Source organism: Macrobrachium nipponense, chromosome 30 (genome assembly GCF_015104395.2).
Source record: "Macrobrachium nipponense isolate FS-2020 chromosome 30, ASM1510439v2, whole genome shotgun sequence".
NCBI lineage: Eukaryota > Metazoa > Arthropoda > Malacostraca > Decapoda > Palaemonidae > Macrobrachium > Macrobrachium nipponense.
In genome coordinates, this window is record NC_087218.1 from 34720440 (window position 1) to 34747832 (window position 27393).

Genomic DNA, 27393 nt, shown 5'->3' on the forward strand with positions numbered 1-27393 from the left:
TATGTTTTATATTTTAAAAAGCTTCATTTCAATGTTTCCAAGAACCCAAATTGCATGATTAGTACTGGGTAGTTCTCAAAGCACAGATCCCCCTTGTACCAAACCAGAATTATCCTTAAAGTTCTCAGGTACTTTATTTCTTCATGTCTTGACTAAGTTCCACATCTGCTGGAAACTCCCACCAACAAATCAGTCTTCCCGGTTACTTTGCTTTTGGAAATGAATGCCTCAGTTATCATCATGGTTTTGAAGAAGTTACTAGTAGACTTTTGTATTTTTTGAAAATTCGCCCCCTTTCCACTCCTGGTTCAACAATATTCAAGAAAACCTCACTCATCTATTAACATTTTAAAGAGGTTTAACCGGGTTCAACAATATTTTTTCTTCAAGAGGTGGACATCAAACTCACCTTCGGTAAATCGACACTCCAAATCCATATTGCAGTTTTCAAATTAATTCACATACACATCCAATATATATATATATAGTATATATATATATATATATATATATCATATATATATATATATATATAATAAATATAATATAGGTGTGTGTGTGTATGTGTGTATATGTATATATATGCGTATATACACATATATATATTGTACATATATATAGATATTATACATATATATTATACATATATATAGATATTTACGTATATATACAAGAGTTCAATTTTTTTTATGAACGCAACCAAAAGTTATCATAGATATCCACATCCCAGTTCCATCCTTTTTATGAAAAATATCCCTTTCCGCTGCAAATCTCAAAACCCGGTTCCATAATTGGTGCTCCCTGAGTTTGTAAAACACTGTCTGTCTTCTGTCGACCGAAAACCTCCGGTCCTTCTGTGGAAAGCCATGACCCCTCTACACTTCTTGTAAGCTATGATGACGATTGCAAGCAGGGCTATGACTGCCAGCGTTACGATGACTCCTATGAGGGCTTTTCCACCTGGAAAGGACGATACCTTACGTTAAGTTTCGAAATTTAAGATATTTTGAGTGAACCGATATAACACTGAAGTTTTCTGCCAAATTTGTGAATTTTTGATGATCCGAATGGAAAAAAAAAAAGTATTATTACACATACTATTAGTTATATCTGACATTTTAGTAAATTTTTGATGATATGAATGAGTTTAATGGCAAATTCGTAAATTTTTTTTATATTAATGAACTATTATTAGAATTTTATGACAAAATTGTAAGTTTTTAATTATTTGAATGAACAAACTACTGTTACACATAAAATTAGTGTTTTCGGGCAAATGAGTAAATTTTTTATATTAATGAACTATTATTAAGAGTTTTCTGACAAATGTGGAAATTTTATGATCTGAAAGAACAGTCATACTATTGTTGGAGTTCTATTACAAAATTTATTGATATATGTTTTTTTTATTGATGTCAGAGGTTGTGAGCTACAGAACTGCAGTTGACCGACTGGAACACTGCCTAGGATTACTTCAGTGAAAATGGAGAGAGAGAGAGAGAGAGAGAGAGAGAGAGAGAGAGAGAGAGAGAGAGAGAGAGAGAGAGACTTACCTGGGTTCTTTGGTGACGCGACAGTAACATTCTGTCCACTTTCGGTCGCAATAACAGTGTAATTCGTAGCACCAGCAGTTGCATTATCATTGTCTACATCATCTTTGACAAGAACAGATGTGTCCGAGTAGTTTACATCTTGACTGCCTTTGCTTTTATCCTTTGGAACAAGATCTACAGCAGATTTATTGGTCTCCCCTTCAACACCTGTCGTTGGGGCCTTTGGTCGAATGTCATCAGTAACATCAAAGTTTCCATAAGTTTTGTTCTTTTGCTGCGGTCGGGCCGCCCGACCTTCGGGCACGTCAAACACGCTACCTGATCTACCTAGGTCTCCTAAAGGTCCATCATCATCATCATCATCATCTCCACCGTGCTCTTCACCAAATGGAGATTTACAGTCAACGATCTCACTCGCACTGTCTTCAAACACTGCCTCGCACGTGCAAGGGAGCACCGTGCATTCGGCCTCTGGATGCGCTGGGCATTCGGCCTTCCTGCAAGCTGACTCAGACATCCGACACACCTTTGGGGGTTCATCTGCGCAAGGAATCTCGCCTGGAATGGAGAACGAAAGGGTGTCACGTCACTTGTCAAATTTAAAAAAACGTTCACCTACAACTAAAACCCTTGTATGCTCATAAAAACTTAAAAAGGCATCGGTAAGTTCCTTAAGATTCGTACCAGGTAACCAAGCGTAACAACTCACCTTTGCAAGTAGCGTAGCATTTGTGCTCCTTGAGGAAATTATTGTCGTTACCTTGGCACCCACCATATGTGAACTTGCGACAAGTTTCATCAGAGGCGTTGTAGTACCAACGGGGCATGAACGCTCGGCAGAGCCCTGGGTCTGGCTTTTCAAGGCACAACGGCGCTAGGAAGAGAGAAACGATTAATACGCTCATGAAACCGATACAAGTTTTAGAACTACAGTACAACTCTGTTTGAGGAAAGTCAGATTTATTTATTCCTAACTTTAAAGGTAACGCTAGACAGGTACGTAAGTCATGAGCCAGTTCATGTAACAGTTTAAGCCATTCTAAATTCGTCAGAGAAAATCAGTTTTGTAGAATTTCAGATTCATCCCTTGGATGAAAAGGGTATTATTAAGTAACGAAAGTGTCTGCTTATTTTTACGAGACAGCCAAACTTTACATATTGCCGTTTAAGCATAACAGAACTATGTAGTTTTATTAGTCCTAATATGATTAAATAATCTGAATGAATAAAGTCATTAAAACGGAAATAAGCTTACGTTGTTTGAAATAGTGAGATGGATTACTGCCATCTCCCACCTTCCCAGCTACTGGACGGACCTCCGATCTACTGGTCGTCACGTTCCCCTGCGATTTCAAGGGACCGGATGTTGTTGTTCCATTTTTAGGACGTCCTAAAAGCGAATCTCTGACGATTTTCAAGAGGTTAGCCTGCGTCTTCTCATCAGAGACTGTGGGGAGAGTGTCGGGGAAGCCTGCTCTGCCTGCAACGTGACCTCCTTTGCCACTAGAAAGCCCGATTTGGGCAGCTTTTGAATCTGGACCCCTCGTCGACACCTCAGTAGGACCATCTCCACGCACGCCCAAGAGACTGTCAACATCTTCAGTGCCCTCGTGGCTTGCCAGAATATCCTTAAGACTTACATTGCGGTTGGTCAGGACATTCTGAAGGTGTATCTTAAGGTCTGCGCCTCGCGGCCTTGTCGAAGACGACTCAGCCCCAGCCAGGGGCTTTGTGGCGTCACGAAACTGATCGGACTGGTTTGTGGACGGAAACGGAAGTCTCCCCTCGCTGATTTGAGGCTCGTCGTCTCCCGTCGAAGATGACAACATCTGGAAGAAGATTTTGTCATCAATGAGTTGTGCTTTATGACTGAAGTTCCTACAAGAATCCAATTTCATTCTTATTATCGCCTGCAGATTGCTATGAAGTTTGAGTATCCTAAATACATTCTCCTGACAATATTTTATAAATATGAAAATGAGTCAGCCTTTTTGCAAGTACATACCGTTGTAAAATATAGATAACTCCCGTAATAATGACCAAACATAAGGTTTATATGGTTTTACTTTACAAAACACAATGACCGTACACAATACAACATCTTTAGTTATAAAGTACCAATTAAACTTTACGCGTGCCTGAAATCAAACAAACGCTTATATAAAGTTTTACGAGAATTAAGCCTAAGTATATAACGACTTCATAAGATACGTCCGTGCAAATTAGTATGTGTGAATTAGAGTATTATTGGCCATGGATAATGTATTCAGACTAGGGTACTGCTATGTATTTCAGTAACTCCGAATCACCGTTTTTTTTTTTTTTTTTTTGTCAATCTTCAAACCAATCGATTGATTGGTATGGTACTCCCAAACAGTTTTACACCCTACCCTAATTTTTTTTATAGAAAGAAATGGTATGTCCAAACAGATTTTAAAGGGACTTAACTCTTGAATTTTAGGACAAAGCCAAACTATCAGTATGATTTCTACGAATTCATTTTCAGATAAGACCTTGGGGTTTTAAAGGGACTTAACTCTTGAATTTTAGGACAAAGCCAAACCTAGTCAGTATAGATTTACGAATTCATTCGTATAAGCACTCTTGGGGTAGGTACCACTACTCATCCCTCCTGTCACCGACCCTCCCTCCTCATTCAGTCACCTCACCTCCCAGTCTGTCTTTTCATTCCACCCCCCATCCCCAACCTCTCTCTCTCTCTCTCTCTCTCTCTCTCTCTCTCTCTCTCTCTCTCTCTCTCTCTCTCTCTCTCTCCGCAATATCTTATGTAATGGAATGTTTTCAGGCACATATTAGCATTGCTATTTTCAACTGAGAAATATAGGATGAAATGAGCTAACGACCTGCATGTTTATACAGAATTGAGGCGTTTCCGGAATCTCTGTAGAAGATGAATGAAATTGTCTGGTTAAACGACAGGTTGATGATGACTTGTGCATCCAGTACCTACTGAGAAGGTTGTCTCGTCGCTGTTCAGAGCTATGGCTTACGTGTTGATTTGTATACAGCGTACAAAAGTATTTTGCCTTATACATTCACCCTCTCTACATTCCTATTCCAGTCATATTATCCATTTTAAAAAGATAGATCGATGAAGAGAGAGAGAGAGTGGGGCGGGGGGAATAAGGTAAAGATAAAACTGATTTATTGACTTACCTATGATATAGTGTACATTTTCTCAAAATGGTAATAAACTGTTCTGTGATTTTAACCCGTTTTTTTTATTGTATATGTGGAACAGTGAATTTGGAATAAACACGAAATAACTTTTCATCATAAAATTAGGCAAACAAAAACAAAATCTTATTCATGAAGAAACCTTGAAGTAGAACCAGACTTTGAGATCTCAAAAACACAAACTCATCACTTTCGATGTTAATATAAATTGCATCAGAATATTGAAGAAATGGATCACATATAGGGAACGGAAAAATTTCGATGCTGAGAATTTTATTGAAGTTAGTGTAGCGCAAATGTCTTGTGAGAACATACAATGTGAACATATGGTAGATAGAGAATGTGTTGGGTGTTATACCAAAAAATATAATGACAATTTTGGAAAAATGTATGATACCAAGTGTCCTATAAAGAGCAAACAAATAGTTGTACACGAAAATGTTAGATGGTATAATAGTGAGCTATTAGAGGCAAAAAGACAGACGTAAGATGGAAGGTAGATGGAAAAGAGCCAAATCCTCACAAGCCAGAAATCTATATAATAAGGCCAGAAATGTCTATAACATCCTGTTAGAAAAAACAAAAAGAAAATTGTACAACGACGAAAGTAAAAAAACTAATAACATGAGGGAATTTCACAAAAATCTAGATGATTTGATGGGATTAAAGAAAAAATATGTCTTACCTGAAAATGTCTGTGCAGACAAATTTGCTATATTCTTCAATGAAAAAACTGATAAAATTTATAGAGGTTTCCCCCAAAATCAGCTAGAGGGACAGTCAGTTATGCCAGTGAAGGAGTGTAAGAAGTTAAAAAAATTTAAGGAAATAAATATGCGTGACTTGTTAAAGGTTATGAGAGAGATGAAGAATACATATTGTGGAAACGACCCTTTCCCAAATAGTTTAATAAGTGAAGCTCCAAACAAGCAAGTTGTATATAATATTTACCTAAATATAATTAACCTAAGTATATCTCAATCCAGTTTTCCTAGCTGTGAAAAAACTGCGTTGATCAAACCAATATACAAAGGAAAAGGTGATGTAAACGAACTAAATTCATATGGCCCATTTTTAAATTTATCTTACATGTCGAAGCTTATTGAAAAAATCATAAGTGAGCAATTATGGGCGCATATTGATGAGTTAGAGGTATTCCCGGAAAATCAGTCGGCCTATAGAGCTAATCACTCTACAGAAACTACCTTATGCTCAATAATGAATGATATGATAGGTCTTCTTGATGAAGGAAAGTGTGGAATTTTGATTATGTTAGACCTTAGTGCTGCCTTCGATACTGTTGTGCACGAGTACTTACATGACGACTAAGTCCATTGGAGTGACTGAGGAAGCACTGGAATTTTTGCGAAGCTATTTAACGAACAGGAAGACTATTGTAGAAGTTTCTGGAAACCGATCTAGTGAGAGAATTCTTATGAAAGGTGTACCACAGGGTAGTGTTCTGGGCCCTATCTTGTTCAACATATATACTATCGAGCTATCACATATCTTGAAAAAACAAAAAGTGGGCTTTAAACTATATGCAGATGATACTCAGTTTTACCTTTCAATTTCAACAACACAAGATACAATGAAGAAAATTGATGAGATAATGACTGAAATAAAAACATGGATGCAGAGGAAAAGGCTTAAATTAAATTATGATAAAACTGAATGTATGTTTTTTGGCACAAAGGTGGCTTTGAAGAATAACCAGTTATTTCAAAGTATAAAAATTGGTGACGCTGATGTTAGGATTGTGCCTGTTGTGAAAAATTTGGGTGTACTGATGGATTGTAATTTGTCAGTGAGGGATCAAATAGTGAATACAGTGAAAGTGTGTAACTATCAACTGAGAAACAGCATTTATTAGAAAATATCTTACAGAGGGCAGTACAAAAATTTTAGTGATGAGTCACGTAATATCAAGGCTTGATTATTGCAATTCTCTGTACTATAAATTGCTCAATACACTACTAAGAAAGCTTCAAAATGTGCAAAACCGGGCGGCTAGACTGATAAAAGGCATTAAATTTCGGGAGAGAATAACTCCTGCACTGATCGATCTACATTGGTTACCTGTTAAGGCTAGAATTGAATTTAAGATTTGTTTGTTGACTTACAAGGCACTTACAAGTGATAAGCCTAAATGTCTTCGTGATTGCTTGGTCCCCTACTCTCAAGTTACTAGCGCTGCTGTAAGAGTTAGACATGCTGATGACCCATATAGACTATTCGAAATTAGTGTGAATCATGCAATAGGAGGAAGAACTTTTTGTTATGCTGCACCGAGACTCTTCAACGACCTTCCACTTGATGTCAAGAATAGCAAAAATGTGGCAGCTTTCAAGAAAAACCTGAAGACTTATCTCTTTTGGAAAGTGCTATAATAGTGATCAGAAAACTATTAAGCCTGAATACAAATGCTAGCGAATACTGAAAAGATACAGAGCAAAATATAAACTGGAAAAAAATTATTTTCACACATCAAGGCCCGCCTGAACAGACTCTTAGTGTCTGATGGAGGGCGAGAAATAAACCCCTAAAAGTAAAAGTAAAGTGACATACACCTACGGGGTGTGATGACGTGGTCTCAGAGAGATTTCCCTCAGGTTTAATAGACCTTTATGACCTAATTACTCTTTTTAATAGTTTGTGCTTAATTGCAATTGATGAAAGTTGGCGAGATCTTTGTTTTACATAGATGTGCCCCTCGAACACCACTTCTCCGAGTGCCTGTTATCGTTTGTATGAATTCCATGATGAATTTACGATGTACTATATCTAAGGGATGTTTTACCAAGACCACCGGTGGTCTTGGTTTTACACTAGGCTTCACCGCGCGCTTCATAAGTCACCCACTCGGGTGACGCCAATGCTGCACAGCATGAGCAGTGTCGAGGAAGAATTTGCCTTCGCTGCCGTTGTTGTAGCACAAATGTATCCTCAAATGCACAACTGTGATATAAAAAAGGAGAAAAATGACAAATGATTGGCTTCTACAGCGAAGGAACAAGGAAGATCTGGAAGTATCTTCAAAGAGCTTTCTGGAGAACGGGCTATTTTCGAAAAATACCAAAATAATGAAGGTGGAATATCATGTCAACGACGAACTGCATAATTGGAAAAATAAGTGTTAACTTTTCATGTAAGTGAAAAATAAGTGCTAACTTTTATATAAGTGAAAAAATTGATTAGTTTATAACATCAAAATATTTATAAAATCATCTTATATCTCGACATATGATCTTATTAAAATATTAGATAATGAAAAATAGACATCAGCAATACTCCATATTTATATTGATGAATCATCACACTAAATGACAACTTCCAAAATTTTAACCTCTATCATTTCAAATGATGAAGCTGACTTTCTAATATTGTCGTCGCTCAAGAAATGAAGCAAATCATAGCAGCAAAGCTTTGGAACATAAAAATAATCATTTCCAGCTCCTGAATTTTTCATTCCCGTTCTTTTTTCTGTTCTCTCTTGCACTGGCCTCATTGCGTGTGAATTTTTTTTTATATCTTCTGTAATTTTGCTATTATTCAAAAGCATCTCTTCCATCAGCTTCTTCATTGCGGCATCACGTCCTACATCTCTATTTTAATATGATTTTCATAATGCCGATAATGTTCTGTAAAAAAAAAAAACTGATATCTTCTTTCCATTCGATGGCTATACAGTAAAATAGAAAACTGGATGACAGCCGAGTCATCGTCGCCGGAGTGGTCAGGCTTCAGTCATTAAGCAAGCTTGGCTTGAGTTTGTGATGCGGCGTGAGTCTTGATGAGCAGTCCAGTAGGCGGGGCTAACAAGAATTTGGGAGGAGTTGGTGATGAGTCTTACGTATGCACTGTGCGGTGAAGTCTAGTGTAAAACAGCCTTTATAGTCCGTGGACTAGGCACACTCCTCCAGTGATCATGGGGTTCCCGTGATCCTTTACTCCTAGACTAAGCGCACTCTTCCAATGATTACAGGGTTTCAAACTTCTGATTAGGCACACTCCTCCAGTGATCATCGAGTTCCAATGATCCTTTAACTCCAGCTATTACCAGTCATCGCCAGAATCATTTTGAACTATCTAATTACGCTATTATTGGAACACGCATTGGGAAAAATAAAGCCCCTGGACCTTGATACTCACACTAATGGAGGTGGAAGGGGGGTGAAATTAGCTGGGGGGAAATGGCAGGAGGGGATATCTTTGGGGCGGGGGTGGGGATGAGGGAAACAACAGGGGGATAGGGGATATCTCCTGGGGTGAAGTCTGCTGGGTGGGGGCATGTTAATGAATCTCCCGTTCCCGTAATGAAGAAGAGCAGGTAGGGATTAAGGTGGAGTGGAGTGAAGTGAAAGTTATTAGTGTGGAGTTCACTGAAGTCGACACTCAAGACAACTTGACAAGTTCAGTACAGTAGTACCATTAGCAAGCTCAAATTAAAGAGTAAAATGCCTGAAACAGCTGAATTTGGAGATTTAATTAATTGCCAAAAATTAGGGGAGAGTACACTGTTGGAAAGTATAACACACCGATCCATCAATTTTGAAAGATATTGGAAAAAAACGATGACTCAAACTTCCTGACATACATAGTAGGCTTATGTTTTCATACTAAGATGAGGTTTTCAGACTAGGATAATGCTTTCAGGGTAGATAATGGATTCAGGCTAGGATACTATATACAGACTAGCTAATGTTTTCAGACTAGGCTAAAGTTTTCAGATTAGGATGAAGTATTATGTTGGTTTCAATCTAGAATAAGTCCCTTGCTGGACGAGAAGTTTTCGCGCTCGGCTGCCAATCCGGTGGTCCGAAGTTCGAATCCCGGCTCGGCCAACGCGGAATCAGAGGAATTTATTTCTGGTGAAAGAAATTCATTTCTCGATATAGTTTGGTTCGGATCCCACAATAAGCTGTAGGTCCCGTTGCTAGGTGACCAATTGGTTCCTAGCCACATAAAAAAATATCTGATCCTTCAGGCCAGCCCTAGGAGAGGTATTAATCAGCTCAGTGGTCTGGTAAAACTAAGATATACTTCAGACTAGAATAATGTATTCAGACTAGAATAATGTATTCAGACTAAAATAATGCATTCAGACTAGGATAATGTATACAGACTAAAATAATATAATACCAAATTCAGATTACTTAAATTATTTATCAGATTGGTGTTGAGATTACAAATTTTTTTACAGTAATGAAAAGCATGCACGCAAGAGATGGTTTTACTAATGGGAAAAATTAATAACTTGACATCTCCCCCAGGCAGCTGTGGCAAAGATGGGGTTTGGCAACAAGGGTATTTCTACAGAAGAGCTCACAGTGAAGATTTCGTTTATGAGTAACATTTTCGACTGAAGAATATTGAGAAGGGTGTTTATAATAATCACAGGCGAGATAATTGGAAACATTTAAAGAGATAATTTGAATTTGAACAATGCATAGATATTTTGAAAAATTTACGGATTTGAAAATTTTACCCAGGTAATAAAAAAATTAAGAGATAATTTGAAAGTTCCAAGAGATAATTTAAGATAAACTGACAAATTTGCATCGATAAATTGAGATATTTAACAAAGATAATTTAAGAAATTTGCACAGATAATGTGATATCTAACACAGATACTTTGAGATATTTAATGGATAATTTGAGATATTTACAGGGATAATTTGAGAAATTTACAGATAATTTGAGATACTAACCGAGCTAATTTGAGATATTTACATAGATAATTTGAGCAATTTGGATGGATAATTTGAGATATTTACAAAGATAATTGAGTAATTTACAGATAATTTGAGATACTTATTGTTTTAATTTGAGACTTTTACATAGATAATTTGAAAATTTTGCATAGATAATTTGAAATTTTTACAGAGATAATTTGAGAAATCTATACAGAGATAATATGAGATACTCACTGAGCTAATTTGAGATATTAACAAAATTAATTTGAGAATTTTGCATAGATATTTTTGGATAGAGATAATTTGAGATATTTACAGAGATAATTTTAGATATTTACATAGATAATTTGTATTTACAGAGATAACTGGAGACATTTGTATATATAATTTGAGAAATGTAGAGAGGTAATATGAGAAAAAGAAATTTGCAGATGAGATATTTACAGATAATTTGAGATATTTACCGTAATAATTCGTGATATTTACAGATAATGTGAGACATTTACCGAAAATCTGTTACCGAGATAACTTTAGATATTTACAGAGATAATGGAAGAAATTCACCCTCTAAGTATACGTATATATGCGTTCATCCGCGATGGGTTGGTATTAAACTGCGCCCTCGGCAGCTTTTCTGTCGGAATATCATCCTACCATTTCACCTGCTGGGAGAAGTACTCTACTCCCAAATAAGAAATAAAATTCTACACAATTAAAAAGAAAAACTCGTGTCATACAGTTAAGCAATGAAAATATTTGACGGAGGAGAATGAGTTTAAACAAGTATATACGGGTTTGGACCCAAGTTTACTATTTCAGGCAGAGGTTATCTAAAACCAGCCAAAGGTTAGCATGTCCTCAACAGTGTCCTTTTTCCCGCAAGCTGTCTAAAATACCTGTCTTTCAGTATTCTTATTTTCCATTGCAATTTAATATTCGCATGATCACCAACAATTTATACTCGGGAGTTATTTATTTCAAAACATACTCTCTGGTAACACCAAGGTCCTTTAAATATACTTAAAGGACCTTGGGTAACACCACAGTCGTTACTGTGTAAATAAACGCCAGTTGCAATGGGCGCTTGACTAGCAAGAGCCCGTGCTTGGTCACTGCTGACTCCATCTAAAAGCAATACGTTATTAGCTTATTTTTGAAGTCTGTATCGGCAAAACTAAGTTTTTGACGGAAATGATACGGAAACTTGTTCACACAGAGGAGATCAATTACAAACAAATCTAAGTAACGTAAGTAGTTATTTGCCCTTGGAAACTTAAATTATTTAAGAGTTCTGTGTTCATCAAGCTCAATTCTAGTTTTGAGAGTTCCTTCTTGAAAGGCATCGAAATCACGTCTCAAACTGACAGAATCAGTAGACATTTCGGAAACACCATCTGTCAATGTCAACATAAACGTCTTGTAGTTAGTCCTGTAACTCCACCAGTGAGAACCATCCATCCTAACGGCTGCTTTACAAAAGACAAAACCACTGCCATAAAAAAACGCCTCCTATCACTTACATACAAGACGAACATCCATAACATATACGACGGCATTCTGATGAACACTTTTAGTCCCGAAACTTGAGCGAGAGCTGACACACACTTCACAATCTCAACGTCGACTGGCAACTCGCGCTCACAACACTTCCTTTTTCTTTCCTGTCTTTGCGACATCCTTCGTGACTAAGCAGGCTGTTGGGAAGCCCTGGACTTTTAAATGGCATTTGGGTCGTTTCATTTTTGCATTTGTGTGATGGTTAAATCTAGACGACACTAATAAACGGATTACATTGTAGGTCCATCTAAGCACAGGTACTTATTGTTCATTCGCGTAAAATGATTTTCAAGAGTTTCTTTTCGTAAAGGTGACCAAAAGCGTTCATGAGATAAATTAGGATATACTTCTGTATTATAACATTAAAATACTATATTTTACGAATGGAAAAGTCAGATTACTTTGTATACTTCTGATGATTGATGTAACTTTCCTTTTTTATCGTAGATGGAGACTTAAGCAAAGGCATACTTTATTCTCATTACAGTTAATTAGGAATTCTTGAAATATGATGCTACTCTGAAAAAGGAGGATTTCATTCGACCAAATCCAAGCAACTCTCTCTTCCTCTCTCTCTCTCTCTCACACACACGCACACACACACACACACACACACACACACACACACACACACACACACACACACACACATATATATATATATATATATATATATATATATATATATATATATATATATATATATATATATGCTATATATACAGTATATATGTATATTTATTAATTTATATTTACATATAAATATATATATACTATATAAATATCATATATATATACATACATGCGCATGCATATATATATATATATATATATATATATATATATATATATATATATATATATATGTGTGTGTGTGTGTGTGTGTGTGTGTGTGTGTGTATGTGTGTATATACTCGGAATAGCTTACACCGAAATTGGATAGAATTATATTTAACCCGGAAAGTTATTTCAATATTAGAAGTTATTTGTCTCTTAAATTTTCTAATACAAAACAGTTACCTGGAAATTATAATATATATATATATATATATATATATATATATATATATATATATATATATAGTATTATAATTTCCAGGTAACAGTTTTATACTAGAAAATTTAAGAGACAAATAACTTCTAATATTGAAATAACTTTCCGGGTTAAATATAATTCTATCCAATTTCGGTGTAAGCTATTCCGAGTATATATATATCTATATATATATATATATATATATATATATATATATATATATATATATATACACACACACACATATATATATATATATATATATATATATATATATATATATATATCTATATATATATATACAATCATTCAAGATAATAAGAAGAATATGTAAAATTATTGAGTTAGTAATGTATCTTATCTACATAGACATTCTCCCTTAGTACTGCCTACGGTATTTTTAAAGATTATTATTATTGTATATATTTTTTTCTTGGTCTATCACAGCCATCCTATTTAACTGTGTGGTTTTTTATAGAGTGGGGTTCAGGAGTCAATCACTTTCCTCATTATGGGCGCCGTTTCTAGTAGCGCACTCTTCTGGATGAGTCCTGAACTTACTTCGGTATCTAGATTTTCCAGGTCCCTTTTCAGGGATCTTGGGATCGTGCCTAGTGTTGCTTATGATTATGGGCACAATTTCCACTGGCATATCCTATATCCTTCTTATTTATGTTTCAGGTCTCGATACTTATCAATTTTTTCTTTCTCATCTTCTCTGATGTCCCGTGGTATGGCAACATCAGTGAGCGATACTTTCTTCTTGATTCTGTCAATCAACATCACGTCTGGTCTATTAGCACGTCTCATCTGTTCTGATACCATAGTCTCAGGGGATCTTTGTCTGATCGTTTTCTATCACTCCTTCAGGTTGGTGCTCGCACCATTTATCTGCAAGGTAGCTGGTATTTCTTGCAGATTCCAGTGGAGGGCTTGTTGCTGAATCATGCCTCATTTTGTACTGGTTCTGTGCAAGTGCTGGATATTCGCTTGCTAAGTGACTTATGGTCTCGTATTTCATATTGCACTTCCTGGATATGGGTGAGATGTTATTTCCATCCATTACTCTTCGGACATTATCTGGTTCCTAGGGGATGATCTTGTGCCGCTGTTAGCACCCCTGCTTCTTTCTTGAGTTCTTCCCTCTGTACCTACTATCAATGTTTCATCGCTGGCCAGTTCTTTAGTTTTTCTCGTGTACTACTGTCTGTGCATTGGTTTGTAGTGCCATTCCTCTGTTCTATTTTTCATTCTTTTGTCCCTGCATATTTCTGTGTCTTCATCTACTTTTATAATAATAATAATAATCTTCTTCTTCCCAGCTTGTTCCCATTTTTATATGGGGTCGCCGTTTCGGATGAGCCGTTTCCATCTATTTCTATCTTGTGCTTCTGCCTCATCAATTCCCTTCTCATGTAAGCCTCCTCTCACACAGTCCTTCCATCTCTTTCTTGGTCTCCCTCTTTTTTTTCTTCTTCCTTGCACCTCCACCCCCATAGTATGTCTCCCAGCGTGGTCCTCATCTCTCCTCAACAGGTGTCCATACCATCTCAGCCTCCCCTCCTGCACTTTCTTTGATACTTCCACCACCTTAGTTGACCCCCTTATGTAGTCATTTCTGATCCTATCCACTCTTGTTACCCCAGACATCCACCTAAGCATTCTCATTTCTGCCACATCCATCTTCTTCTGCTCTGCTTTTCTCATGCTTGCTGTTTCCGTACCATACAGCATTGCTGTTCTTACCACCGTCTTGTGAAATTTTCCTTTTAACCTAAGCGGCACTCTTTTGTCACAAAGAACTCCAGAGGCCGTTCTCCAGTTGTTCCAGCCTGCCTGTACCCGATGTTTTACTTCTTCTTCCATACTTCCTCCAGCGTTAACAAAAGATCCCAAATACTTAAACTTATCAACTCTCCTTATTTGCTCTCCACCAAGCTGAATACTTTCTCTATCATCCCCCTCAGTGGTGGTACACATATATTCTGTCTTGGATCTACTTATTCTCATTCCTCTGTCCTCCAGTACTTGTCTCCATCTTTCCAATTTCACTTCCAGATCTTCCCTGCTCTCTGCACACAGAACAATATCATCCGCATACAATATGTTCCATGGTACTGTCTCCCTTACTTCCTCTATTATAACATCCATCACTATGTTAAAGATAAATGGGCTCAGAGCCGACCCCTGGTGTAATCCTACTCTCACCTCAAAACCTTCTGTCTCCCCAACACTGCTCCTCACTCTGGTAAATACATTCCGGTACATCTCTTATATCAATCGCACATACTTCTCTGGCACCATCTTCTCCCTCAGGCTCCTCCATACCTCTTGTCTCGGGACTCGGTCATAATAATAATAATAATAATAATAATAATAATAATAATAATAATATGCTTTATTTCAGCTCAGGGCCATATACATTGAATATACAAAATACAGACAGTAATATACACAATCTAGGTGCATGAGGCATGATAAAAAAGAAAAAGAAAATGATTAATCGGCACTTATCCACAAAATAGCTGAGGTAGCACAAAAGCTAGCAATCATAATACTGGTAATAACAGTAATAATATTGGTGAGAAAAAAAAATGCATTGAGAGTAATAACAGTTAGTGCACAAACTATATAACTTAAATTTCAACTAGAGACCTTAGGTGGTTACAGTAGTCAGGTCCAGAGGGCTAAATACAAAAACTGAATGTAAAAAAGAAATTTAGCTTGATAGTAATCACAGTAATAAAGAAAAATTAAAATAACAGTAATAAATGTAATAATGACAAAAACTGAGGAAGACATTTTGCCAATACAGAGATTAAGTCCTTTAGGGGACAAAGGCCCCATTTTCCCATCTTTCCCACAATTTAGATCTTCTTCTTGCTTCACCCCTTAGGATGCTTTGTATGAGCGAGTTGCTGCTGTTACTCACTCAGGTTACCAGACTGGACATTGTTCGCCTAACAATGATTTTTAAATTGTTCAGGCGGTTTCCTATGAACATCTGTGTGGCGGAGTGGTAGCGGGGAGTGTTTGTGAGGCGTCTCAGAATGTCATTGTGCACAACAGTGATGCGTCTCATGGTCTCTCGGGTATAGTTCGTCCAGAGGGAACACCCATAGATACTGTGGCAGTACGAGCGGAAGAGCAGCAGTTTCACGTCTCGGTGACAGAAGGCAAACCTCCTTGCAATCATGTTGCCAGCTGCACATAGTTTACGACGCCTCTGTTCAATGTCTGCCGTATCTTTTAGGTCGTCGGTGATAATGTGACCCAAATACGGAAATTCGTGCACAAATTCCAGCCGATGGTTTCCGAGGAAAATTTGTGGTTCTGCAATATGCTTAAGCGATCTCGGGAGCAGCGACATGCACTGGGTCTTGGTTTCATTGTAGATTATATCAAATTCCTCTGCATATTGGCGGCAAGTGTCGATGAGTCGTTGGAGACCTTGCACTGATGAGGAAATCAGAACCATATCGTCCTTCCCATGCACGGCATAGCCACTCATCTTCTGGTTTTCAGATATGGCCCCAGTGCTTTGCTCTTGATGTTAATGCATTCCTCTATACTTAGTAGCCCTCTCCCTCCATCCTTTCGTGTTATATATAGTCTGTCTGTATTTGCTCTACGTTATAGTGCTTTGTGTATTGTCATGTGTTTCCTACTTTCTCGGTCTATGCCAGAGTTCAGCCGTCGTCCAATCCGCTACTCCTGCCCATGTCTTTATAGCTTTCGTCATGTTTCCGGCGTTGAGTTTTGACTTGAGTATCGCTTTAAGTATCTTCATACATTCTTTCCTGATTGTGTCCTTCATTTCTTGGTGTTTTATATCCTCTGTCGTGGCAGAGTAGTTTAGCTCATCGATGGACTGAGTCGTTTGATGAGTAACCTCTCTCTTCAGAGTTGATTTCTTGGGAAAGGATCTTTTCCACGATTTCCTCAGTCTTCTCAACTCTAAATGAGTATTTAATCTTGATGGGGTAGTGTCCAGCTATGGGGTAACTAGCAAAAACTCGGCAATGATGGAAAGAGATGAAAGATTAACGACAACGCCGTTAATGGAACCTCTGGCAACAGAGGGGTTTCGTCCGGCAACCAGTGAGCGAGGAGGACGGTCAGGTACTTAGAGGTGGTCATCCAGCAACTGACCACCACAACGATAGTAATCAGCAACCAGCGACTGGAGCTACAGGAGAAAACCAGAAGAATCAGAAATTATTATTATTATTATATAAAATCCCCTCTGCTTGTTCTGATGTTCAGTCTAGCAGCGATCACTTTATCTTGATTCTTTCATATCTTATTGAGGTGTTTTTTCCTATTTATGGTATTGTTCTATACAAACAAGATTTGAAACATGAGGGTGTAAGTGTCGAAGAGTTGATGGCATGCAACTTTGGGTATAGCAAAAGCAAATAGATTAAGTGGTTAGAGAAGTCTGAACGCTCACAAACACACACATGCAGTATATAAAATAAATAAATAAATATATATATAAATATATATATATATATATATATATATATATATATATATATATATATATATACACAACTTTGTGCATCTATCTATATATATATATTACATATACATTTATATATTATATTCACTATATGTATGTGAGTATATTATATATATATATATATATATATATATATATCTATATATATATATATATAGGGGATATATATAATATATATATATATTCTTATAATGTAAGTTTTGTAATGCAATTATAATTTTGGTAATATGATTGATTCACCTCAGAACCTGTGTATCATGATATGAAATATATGTTTTTGTGTTCAGATTCCCACATTTAAAGATAAAACATGTTAAGTAGTATAAGTTTTCATTTTTAAACATATGTAAGGCAGAGAGAAGAAAGAATAACGTAAGACAGAGAGAAAGAGTAAGGTTGTTATTCACTTTTTGAGATTGTCTGAGCTAGCTGATTTCTTTATCCGCGCAAACATACGTAGGGACCTCCCAGGCAGCATCGAGTCCTTCGAGAACCTTCCCTACAATGATGTTATTCATGTTTAACATAGAGAGATGACGTAATATGTTTTCGTCTTGAACTAGATGCTAATCGCCCCATATGCCCATATGCTTATGGGGATAGAGAACTATTCATTCGATTCCAAGACCTAGCCGCTGGCGTGAGGGATAGTATCCCTCTCTCTATCTCAAATCTCTTCTCTCTCTTGTTCGCTCACTCAAGATTACCGTAACTTAATTCATGTTTATATATGAGGTAGTCACTCATTAATATATCATTCTTAGTAATATATGTGTTGTTTGTGGAATCTGAGCATAGTGTTATTAATATTATTTTTGTGAAGGCGCCCACAAAAATATTAAGGAGGTTGAAATTGTAACAGGCCTATTCCTTTGATCGAGGAGTTGCAACTGCGTATACAGGTATTTTTCAAATTTTTATTTTGTTTAAATAGTTTGAATAATACTCTATTGTATAATTGTTTGAATCTAACACTTGCAAATTAATTTGTATTTAATTAAATTTCATTTCAAATTTAATTATTGCTTTAAAATTTAAATTAATTAATTTTCTTGATAAACTTTGATTTAATTTTGCTTAATAATTATTTCAAGAATTAATTAAACTTTTGTTTTAAAGTAATAACAATTTCCCTGAGATTGTGAATTTCACTTATAAATTTTGAATTTAGAAATAAATTTTTATATTTAAAATTTATATGAGCATTTTATTATACCACCAGTATTATATTTTATTTATGTTTAGGTAGAAATATAGAGTGGTAATTGTGCCGTTTCCCTCAAATGAATCAGAATCAGGGAAATACTTACAGTTGAAATAGCAGGAGTGATGCCCTTTAATTAAGATTACCTAACATACATTTTAATGAACTTAGACTGATTATTTTCTTGACTGTTCAGTTCTATAAGGGATCACTGTTACCTTCAGAATCTTCAGTCGTTTAGTATTTGTGATGAAGGGTCAGGTGTCTGGCTGTAGTGAGGTAAGCAATAGCCAAGTACTTGATCAAACTGTGCCCCAAGTACAAAGGGTGTCCTAGACCCAGGAATAAAGGGGTCTCTTGCGCTAATAAGTACAAATGTTAAGTGTAGTAACCAGATACTTGGCAATTTGGGTTAACAAATATTAATGGTGTCCAAACACAGATCTTTGGCTACTTCGCCCAAGTATTAATGGTATCCAGACCCAGATACTCTAGGCCACTTCGTCACAATATATATATATATATATATATATATATGTATATATTAATATATATATATATATATATATATATATATATATAGTATATTTATATATATGTAGAATCTACTGGTCATTTTTACCGGATACATATGAAATTGTAATAGCCGCAATGCTCTCTTAACTTCTCAGCCTAAAAAGCAATATAAACGATTGCCCAATTGACTACGATGGTGAGGATGGGTCTATTCCAGCTCGAATAAATATATATCTGAAAACGACAGGTTTATGTATGTACGAGAGGGAGTAGACTTTTATCCTTCTCGTGGTCAGGTCATTTCGTCGTGATTATGATATCGCGGGTTCGTTTCCCGCTACCGGATATCATGATTTCTTCAAAAAGATGTCTTTGAAGTTGGAGCTGAGGGCTTTGTAGTGACAAGCGTATCCAAAAAAGAGCAAAGAATTTGAGAAGTTAAGAGGGCATTGTGGCTATTACAATTTCATACATACATACGCGCACACACACACGCACGCGCGCACACACACACACACACACACACACACACACACACATATATATATATATATATATATATATATATATATATATATATATATATATATAATACAGAATGTCCTACAGTTGTCTTACCTGAAGGGTTGGTAGTCTTGATCGAGCAGTCGTCCTTTCTCTCTCTCTCATGAATACTAAATTCCCTACATCTAACTTGTGGAAATTAAACTGTTCTACAAAAATAGTTTATTCTGCAAATCTATTACATGACAAGTTAAAACGGTAAATAGGCATAATACTAAAAAGGGGGACAAAAAAGGTAAATGAATGTGTTTGCAAACATTTTAAGTCACAAAAAGTATTAGTGGGATACTTTCCATCTCCAGCCCCAGTCACTATTCAGTTTCCATTGTAATTTTGTCTTTATATTATTAGTTCACTTAAGTGGCTATATCCTATAGTGACCATGTTAACTTGATGAAGCCTGTTAACAGATGAAGCATCTGTAGAGAGAAACATCTCCCATGAGTACTAAAACCAACTTAGTTCCATTAACTTTATTACACCACATAGAAAGAAATGTTAAAAGAAATGATAGGCCACTAAAATGTTAATTACTGTGATCCTTTATCTATCACTCTTCCAACAAGGAACTTGGCCGCTTCAAGATGAACGTATCTCATTCTACAGAAACCCCAAACACTTGCTTCAAAATTCACTCTTCACAAAGCTTCTAGAACATTCGACACAAACAGCTGATGAGAACTTCCGCTACGTGCCGCCGACACTGTTGTATCTAAGGTGACATTTGATCAAGCACCCTGTGCTAATTGCGCCTTGATAACGCAAACATTTCCACATGCGTAGGCACATAGATCAGCCCTAATTACCGCAAACCATATATATATATATATATATATATATATATATATATATATATATATATATATATATATATATATATATATATATTATATGAGTGTGTGTATGTCAATTATACACGTGTGACTTTTATATTCAGCGCTGAATGGCCTCAAATGTCCCAGCACTTGTCCTTCGGCCTAAATTCTATATTCCACTCCACTCTGGGAAAATGATTTACTTTCGATTGCTTGTGAAGAGAAACTTTAAAAACTATTGCAAATAAACAAGGAAAATATGTGCCTAAAGTTTGAAAATTTGAAAGATTTCTGACGGAGGATTCAGTCAGTATGCGATTGACTACACTCACTTGTCTCCCACGATCTTTTACATCGCAAAATCGATTTTGATCAGTGCAAGAAAGCAGCAAAAAAAGAAAAAAAGAAAAAAAATAGGTTAAGAGTTCTAGAAACACAGAGAAAGTTGTAGAGTACCATTTCCAGAGATGTGATTGGTGTGAAGGGATGCTGAACTGCTGAGCTCTGGTGTGGATCATATGGTGACGTCATCATAGTACGTGTAGCGAATACGGCTGTCTCTTCATGTTATTTCTCAAATGAATAGTTTCTGTTTGTTATAAAATTTTCGTTACTGCTATTGTGTATTTTTCTTTCAGTCAAAGTTATTTTTATGCTATTTAATTCCATATCATTCTCTGCCACGACTCATTATTCTTTAGAGTCTTGGTGCAATCCCTTGTTTTGGAACTACTGATGTGTCCTGACGAAAAACATAAAAATGATATTCCCAGGAAAAAACTCGCATATCAGCGATACAAAGAGCACTGCTACTACTCAGTGAATTTCTGTGGAAACAGAATGACAAACCATGAGCAAATCATTTCAAGGAACTTCTAAGGTTTCCACTTGCTCTAATCTCTTCCCCTCCCTCCACTCACAGCTCCCCCTTCTTTCCTCCCAGCCCCCTAACACCCGACCCGAAGACTGTCTCTCGTGTGTGCGTTAGTTACCATCAATTGTTTCTGTATTATATTCCGTATAGGCCTCAGCAGGCCTTTGAGTTTCCAAAAGGCTGTCGAAGGAATACCAAGACGCCCTTTCGGGGCATTCCCCGACATGGCAGTCGCCACGTAGACACACTAGCTGCCGTCATGGCACAGGCAAGCAGCAGAAGCAGCAGCCAGCAGTGGCAGCAGCAACAGCGGCAGATGAGCAGCCCTCCCTAGGGAAAAATATTGATACTTGAAGACCCACAATGCCCCTCCAACTTTTCCAGACACGAGCATTTCGTAGCTGCTCTTCTTCTTCTCCTTCTTCTTCTTCTTCCCTTTCCGCGCTGCTGCTGCGACAAACGTTGCCTGTTGGTGTTGGTGTTCTTCTTCTTCACTTGAGGCCCTTGAATAACACAAGGCTTATCTCTTCCTTAGGCCTGTTCTCATTAGCCCCTTTTAATTCGGCAGAAGGCTCCAGTCTATCTATCTATCTTAACCCTTTCCCCCAAAAAAAGCCTCCCTGTCTCCCCCGGCCACTAACCATCCCCACCCCCCCGACCCCCTCCCTCCTTTATCAGATGTTCGTTCCCTCCCGCACCACACGGCACAGGCTCCTCCCTCGCCATCCCTTTCTCCTGATCCACTGACCCCCCCACCTTCTCCCCCGCACCGTCCCTGGCCCTCGGAGCCCCGCCTCGACGTTGGCACTCCTTGAGGTCGGATGCGTCTCTTGACAGCGACTTCACCGCCCGCCCTAACACCCGGAACACGGTGGAATCGGCCACGTGAACTCTCGGGATTTTTTGGGAGCTTCTGGAGATTTTGGAAGTAAGGTCGGACCAGTTCCATCAAAATGAGGGCAGTGTGAGAAGGTCAGGTGCTTTGGAAGTTAGGACTTCTGGAAACCACAGGTGTCGCTTAGCTAGACGTATTCCATGACGAGTTTCCAGACGAGTGTTTGACCAATTGTGCGACTGACCTCTGTGACCTTTCAGTGCTCTGAAAGTTAGAACTTCTAGAAAAGGAAATGCCATCAGTGATTCAGCGAGGTCCCCTTTTTGGATAAAGTCAGCCTCCTCATATGTAAAATTTGGCAGAACGTTGAAAAGAGCATTCTGTGAAAGTTACACTTTTTTTTTTTTTTTTTTTTTTTTATCTCTGACAGATTCTTAACTGAGTGCACAGTGACGGTATTGTGTATAAATGACAGACTTTCTCGTTACTTCCAAAAGCACCAAATTTGAGAGTTTCCAGTTATTTCTAAAAATTACGGTTTTTATCCGCTATATCGATGACGCGAAAGACCTTTGAAATCGCGACCGCAGCTCTAGTGAAAATGGACACGGCGATGTGAGCAAAGTTGTGACGAAGTGACCTTTTTTCGCTCCCGGCGTCAGAAATAAATAAAAAAATAGGAAGCTGTTCATTCGCGATTTTGCAAAGAATAATTCAAAAATGGACGAGAAACTCCTGGACGCCTCCGGCGGTTTCTCCGACGCCCACTTCCGCGGACTTAGAGCCGGGATGGGTAGCGTCGGCGGGTATTCCATCAACGGGCTCCTGACAGCGCCCGCCGTTCAGAGCGAGGGGCAGAGCGCCCCCGGCCTGTTGCACAATCTGGCGCCGATAAAATACGGTTAGTGAGGTCTTCGGGAAAGGTTTCCCCCAAAATGTGACGAGGAAGGAAGGACGCGGCTTTGAGCGTTCTCTCTTCACTTAGTAGTAAAGGCACTACTGGAATTACTAAGAAACTGTTGTTGTTGCACTGCTACTGTCGCTGTCTGTTTGGCTGTCTTTGTTTCTCCTTTCTTAAATAATTTTTCCTCAAACTCTTCATCTTTTGTCTCAATAATCTCGCAAAACTCTTGTTGGTATTTCGACTTTTTGGCTAAGAAAAAGTTTCCGGTGTGATTATTGATAAGAAAAAAAAAAAAAAAAAAAAAAACACGGCTACTACGTAAGTGTAGACTGATTGACCTCACAACTCTACAGGTATCTTTAGTTCGTAATTTCTTCGTAAGTCAAAATGAATTTAATAGAACGGAAATGATTATATTGAGATCGGCGAATTAGGTGCTTTCAGTTAAACTGACTTTATTCTTTAATTCTCATTAAAATGAATTCAGGCGAAAGTCATGTAATGTGGAAAAAATTATAAAACACGATCTTTAGGATTTTTCACACATACCTCACAGGTAGGTCAGCTGTTCAGCGAACTTCTGGACGGGCGGAAATTTGAACACCGTCATCTAATTGCCTTCCAGGATTTCGTCTGGAAAGGACGCTGGAAATGGCCTTAAAAACCGAAATTGGCACCCACCCTTCTTTCATTCTAATTGGTGCACTCAAAATAATGCCGCAGAAACACGATGATTTCAACGAAGTACATATTTAATTTTTTTTTACAGAATAAGATCATTTATACCCTGTATCTTCTATCACATTATTATCATATTAGTGATGCAGGAGTAACGTAAATCAATCCAACAATCAGTTATCATATTAAAAAAATAATCTTATTTGGACTCTTTATCAATTATGATTTTCAGAACGATCAATTCACTGATGTTAATCTTCTAAATTTGAATTTGAACTTATTCTGGGGAAAAAATTGAGACCTTAGATTGCAGTTTCTGTTTGCGTCATTAACGATATTTCAAGAGGAAGGCCGTTGGTGCGGCCATTTCAATATTTCCGTCGGGGAAGAAAAAAAGACGGCGGGATCGCCAGGATTTAGAGAATTTTATGGGAGTCGGGGAATGTTGTAGGATTTAAATGTTATAGGACTCAGTAAACCTTATAGGAATCAGAGAATTTTGTAGGACTTGAAAAATATCGAAGATTCAGTCATTTTTTTAGGATTCAGGAAATTCTGTAGGACTCAAAATATATTGCAGGACACAGTAAGATTTTTAGGACTCAGGAATTTTATAAGACGCAAAAAGTGTTGCAGAACTCAGTAAACGTTTTAGGGCTCCTGGAAATCTGTAGAACCCGAAGTCATTTTGCAAGACTTGGAGAATTTTGTAGGACTGAGTCAATATTTTAGTACTCAAAGCAGTTTTGCAGGACTCGAGAAAGTACTATAGGAACTGAGGAAACTTTCAGTCCTCAAGGAAATCATGTAGAACAAAAGGGAAACTACAGACCGAAGATTCTGTTAACGTGACTCCTCTCCAAATCAAATGCGAGAAAACTTAGTTATTTATTTCGTCTTCATTAACTTATCGCTATTTATTTGCTTATTGTAGTGTAATCTATAATTTTTTTCTCTTTCCCGTATCCGGTGTAGAATTGATTTAAATGGGACAGTTGGCGAAATGTGATACCTGGTTTTCTAAACTGACCGAACTCTGACGCTGACTAGGATCTTGTAAGAAGATACGTTTGCAAAACCACGCTGAGATTTTTCATTGTATTAATCTGTGGGATTTTAGGTGAATTACGTAAGTTTTAAATGTTCAGTTTACTCTTGAATTCACAAATATTTGTGCATATTAGAAGTACAGGAGGATATGCATACATACACATACACTTATGTATATAAAAAATCTATATGTGTATGTAAAATCTGCTCGTCTGTTTCTACTAGATACGTATGTATCTCTCTCTCTCTCTCTCTCTTTATATATATATATATATATATATATATATATATATATATATATATATATATATATATATTACATACATATACGTGTGCGATTATAGTATATATATTACATATACATATGTTTATAGTATATGTAAATAATAATATATATGTATATATATAATATTTTATATATTATATATATATATTTATATATTATATATTATTTATATATATTATATTTATATATATATATATTATATATATATATATATATATATATATATTATATACGTGTGCGTTATAGTGTATATATTATACATGTTTATATATATATATATATATATATATATATATATTAATTATATATATATATATATATATATATATGTGTGTGTGTGTGTGTGTGTGTGTGTGTGTGGGTGTGTGTATATATATACATACAGTTATGTGTTTATAGTTATATATATTTACATATACATATGTTTGTATATATATATATATATATATATATATATATATATATATATATATATATATATATATATATATATATATACGTATATATATATATATATATATATATATATATATATATATATATATGAGAGAAAGAAACGCATATGTGTACATGTGTGCACTAAGCGGATGTCCCTCTCTCTTACATATATATTCATGAGAGAGAGAGAGCGAGAGAGAGAAGAAGGAGAGAGAGAGAGAGAGAGAGAGACTGATATCCTTTGTATAATTGTGCATTAATATTTCATATATATTTATGAGAGACAGAGACAGAGACATAGAGAGGGGGACTGATATCCTTTGTGTTACTGTGCATTAATATTTCATTTATATTTATGAGAGAGAGAGAGAGAGAGAGAGAGAGAGAGACCATATCTTTTGTATTACTTTATTACTATGCACTGATATATAAAAATCGTAACTTAGATTCTGAGTTTATTTCTAAAATCGCTGTAGCAACCGAGCCGTCGGGGTTCGTAAACCACCTACCTTTTACCATCATTGCTCCGGATATCAAAATCTTCGTTAGGCGATCATTAAGGTCTTTCGTCAGGCGATCATTAAGATCTTCATCAGGAGACAGAGATCTTCTTAAGGAGATCATCAACATCGTCAGTATTTAAAGACCTTCGTCAGGAGATCATCAAGATCGTCGGAAGATCGAGATCGTCAGGAGACACGTCTCGTGACCTTAAAGAGTTTGGAGGTATGCAGTACCTCAATGAGCTCGATGATCATGCAGATTTGAGGGCCCCTCAAGCTTCACTCAATTTATAGGTGATGGTCAGGGAGACGTGACTCAGGTATCCAGCACCTTCGTGATGTCTGAGACCGAAGTTCCCGGGTGGACTTTGGAACTCCGCTCTTTACCATATAACCAAGGGCAATAATAGTGCACTGTATTGGCCTTGCATATAACAAACATACCTAAGTTGGACGTCACCGAAATTTGGGATTTGTTCCTTTGATAGAGCAAAAGAGGGCCCGTAGATCCCGAACTGACGAAGAAGGCAGATAGAAGGCATGGACACATGAGCACTTCTAACGAAAAAAAAAAAAAAAACAATAAAAAAAAATCACAACGTTATCACTTCCATCTGCTGAAGAGTTGTGTATATCTGATGATATCTATCTGGTCAGGGATTTGCAAACCAAACTAGATGGCAGATTTCTTCTCGAAAGTTTCACCCCATCTAGAAACTGTTGCACTTAACGTAGAAGATCTGAAAGGTCCTGACTGACTCAAAGAAATCTACGGCAAGCATCGAGTTCGTCTTCGACGCCGGAAGATCTCGACGAAGCATTTCGGAACCAAAACAAAACCGTTATAATCCCACACGATTCAAATTTTTAAGAAGCTGCCGCAAAACGGCGTCGAAAACCAGAGTCAGTGGGATTGGTGGACGGCACAGCGAGTGTACAAAGAGTTTTCCCTGGTAAGAGTTGGAGGAGAGTGTCTTATATACGGAGAAAGTCTGACTAAATCGTTTACCCTAACTCAATGACTGCTATTAGGCTAACTTGGTTACCGCAGGGAGGGAGGCACCCCACCAACACCACCAGCCGCCCTCAGCCCCCTGGTTATCCATCAGGTAACAAGCTCAGTGACTCTGTGTGTGTGTGTGTGTGTGTGTGTGTGTAAGA

At 37.0% G+C, this 27393-nt stretch overlaps 3 protein-coding genes across 6 annotated transcripts in view; 1 reads left to right on the top strand and 2 right to left on the bottom strand.

Moving 5' to 3' along the window:
- Positions 1 to 550: 550 nt before the first annotated feature.
- Positions 551 to 26780, bottom strand: LOC135202427 (uncharacterized). Of its 3 annotated transcripts, none has more exons than XM_064231822.1 (5): positions 26239 to 26780; positions 2809 to 3382; positions 2263 to 2427; positions 1554 to 2111; positions 551 to 960 (listed from the first exon to the last, which is right to left on the bottom strand). In XM_064231822.1, exons 2-5 carry the CDS (start codon positions 3380 to 3382, stop codon positions 773 to 775), a joined length of 1485 nt encoding a protein of 494 aa, XP_064087892.1. In that variant the 5' UTR covers positions 26239 to 26780; the 3' UTR covers positions 551 to 772. The 3 variants fall into 3 exon arrangements, with proteins under 3 accessions (XP_064087892.1, XP_064087891.1, XP_064087893.1); XM_064231821.1 differs by lacking the exon at positions 26239 to 26780 and adding an exon at positions 11968 to 12138; XM_064231823.1 differs by lacking the exon at positions 26239 to 26780 and adding an exon at positions 6070 to 6232.
- LOC135202430 (uncharacterized) lies at positions 13597 to 21520 on the bottom strand. The gene is made up of 2 exons (XM_064231826.1): positions 21121 to 21520; positions 13597 to 17229 (listed from the first exon to the last, which is right to left on the bottom strand). The coding sequence occupies exon 2, from the start codon at positions 15306 to 15308 to the stop codon at positions 14376 to 14378; it is 933 nt and encodes a 310-aa protein (XP_064087896.1). The 5' UTR covers positions 15309 to 17229; positions 21121 to 21520; the 3' UTR covers positions 13597 to 14375.
- LOC135202429 (paired mesoderm homeobox protein 2A-like) overlaps positions 21662 to 27393 on the top strand; it is a 43766-nt gene continuing 38034 nt past the window's right edge. Inside the window, exon 1 of one of the 2 annotated variants that reach the window (XM_064231824.1) lies at positions 21662 to 23274. In XM_064231824.1, coding sequence (XP_064087894.1) covers positions 23094 to 23274 — 181 coding nt within the window. In that variant the 5' untranslated portion in view covers positions 21662 to 23093. The remainder of the gene's footprint in view (positions 23275 to 27393) is intronic. The other variant, XM_064231825.1, reaches the window with a different exon arrangement.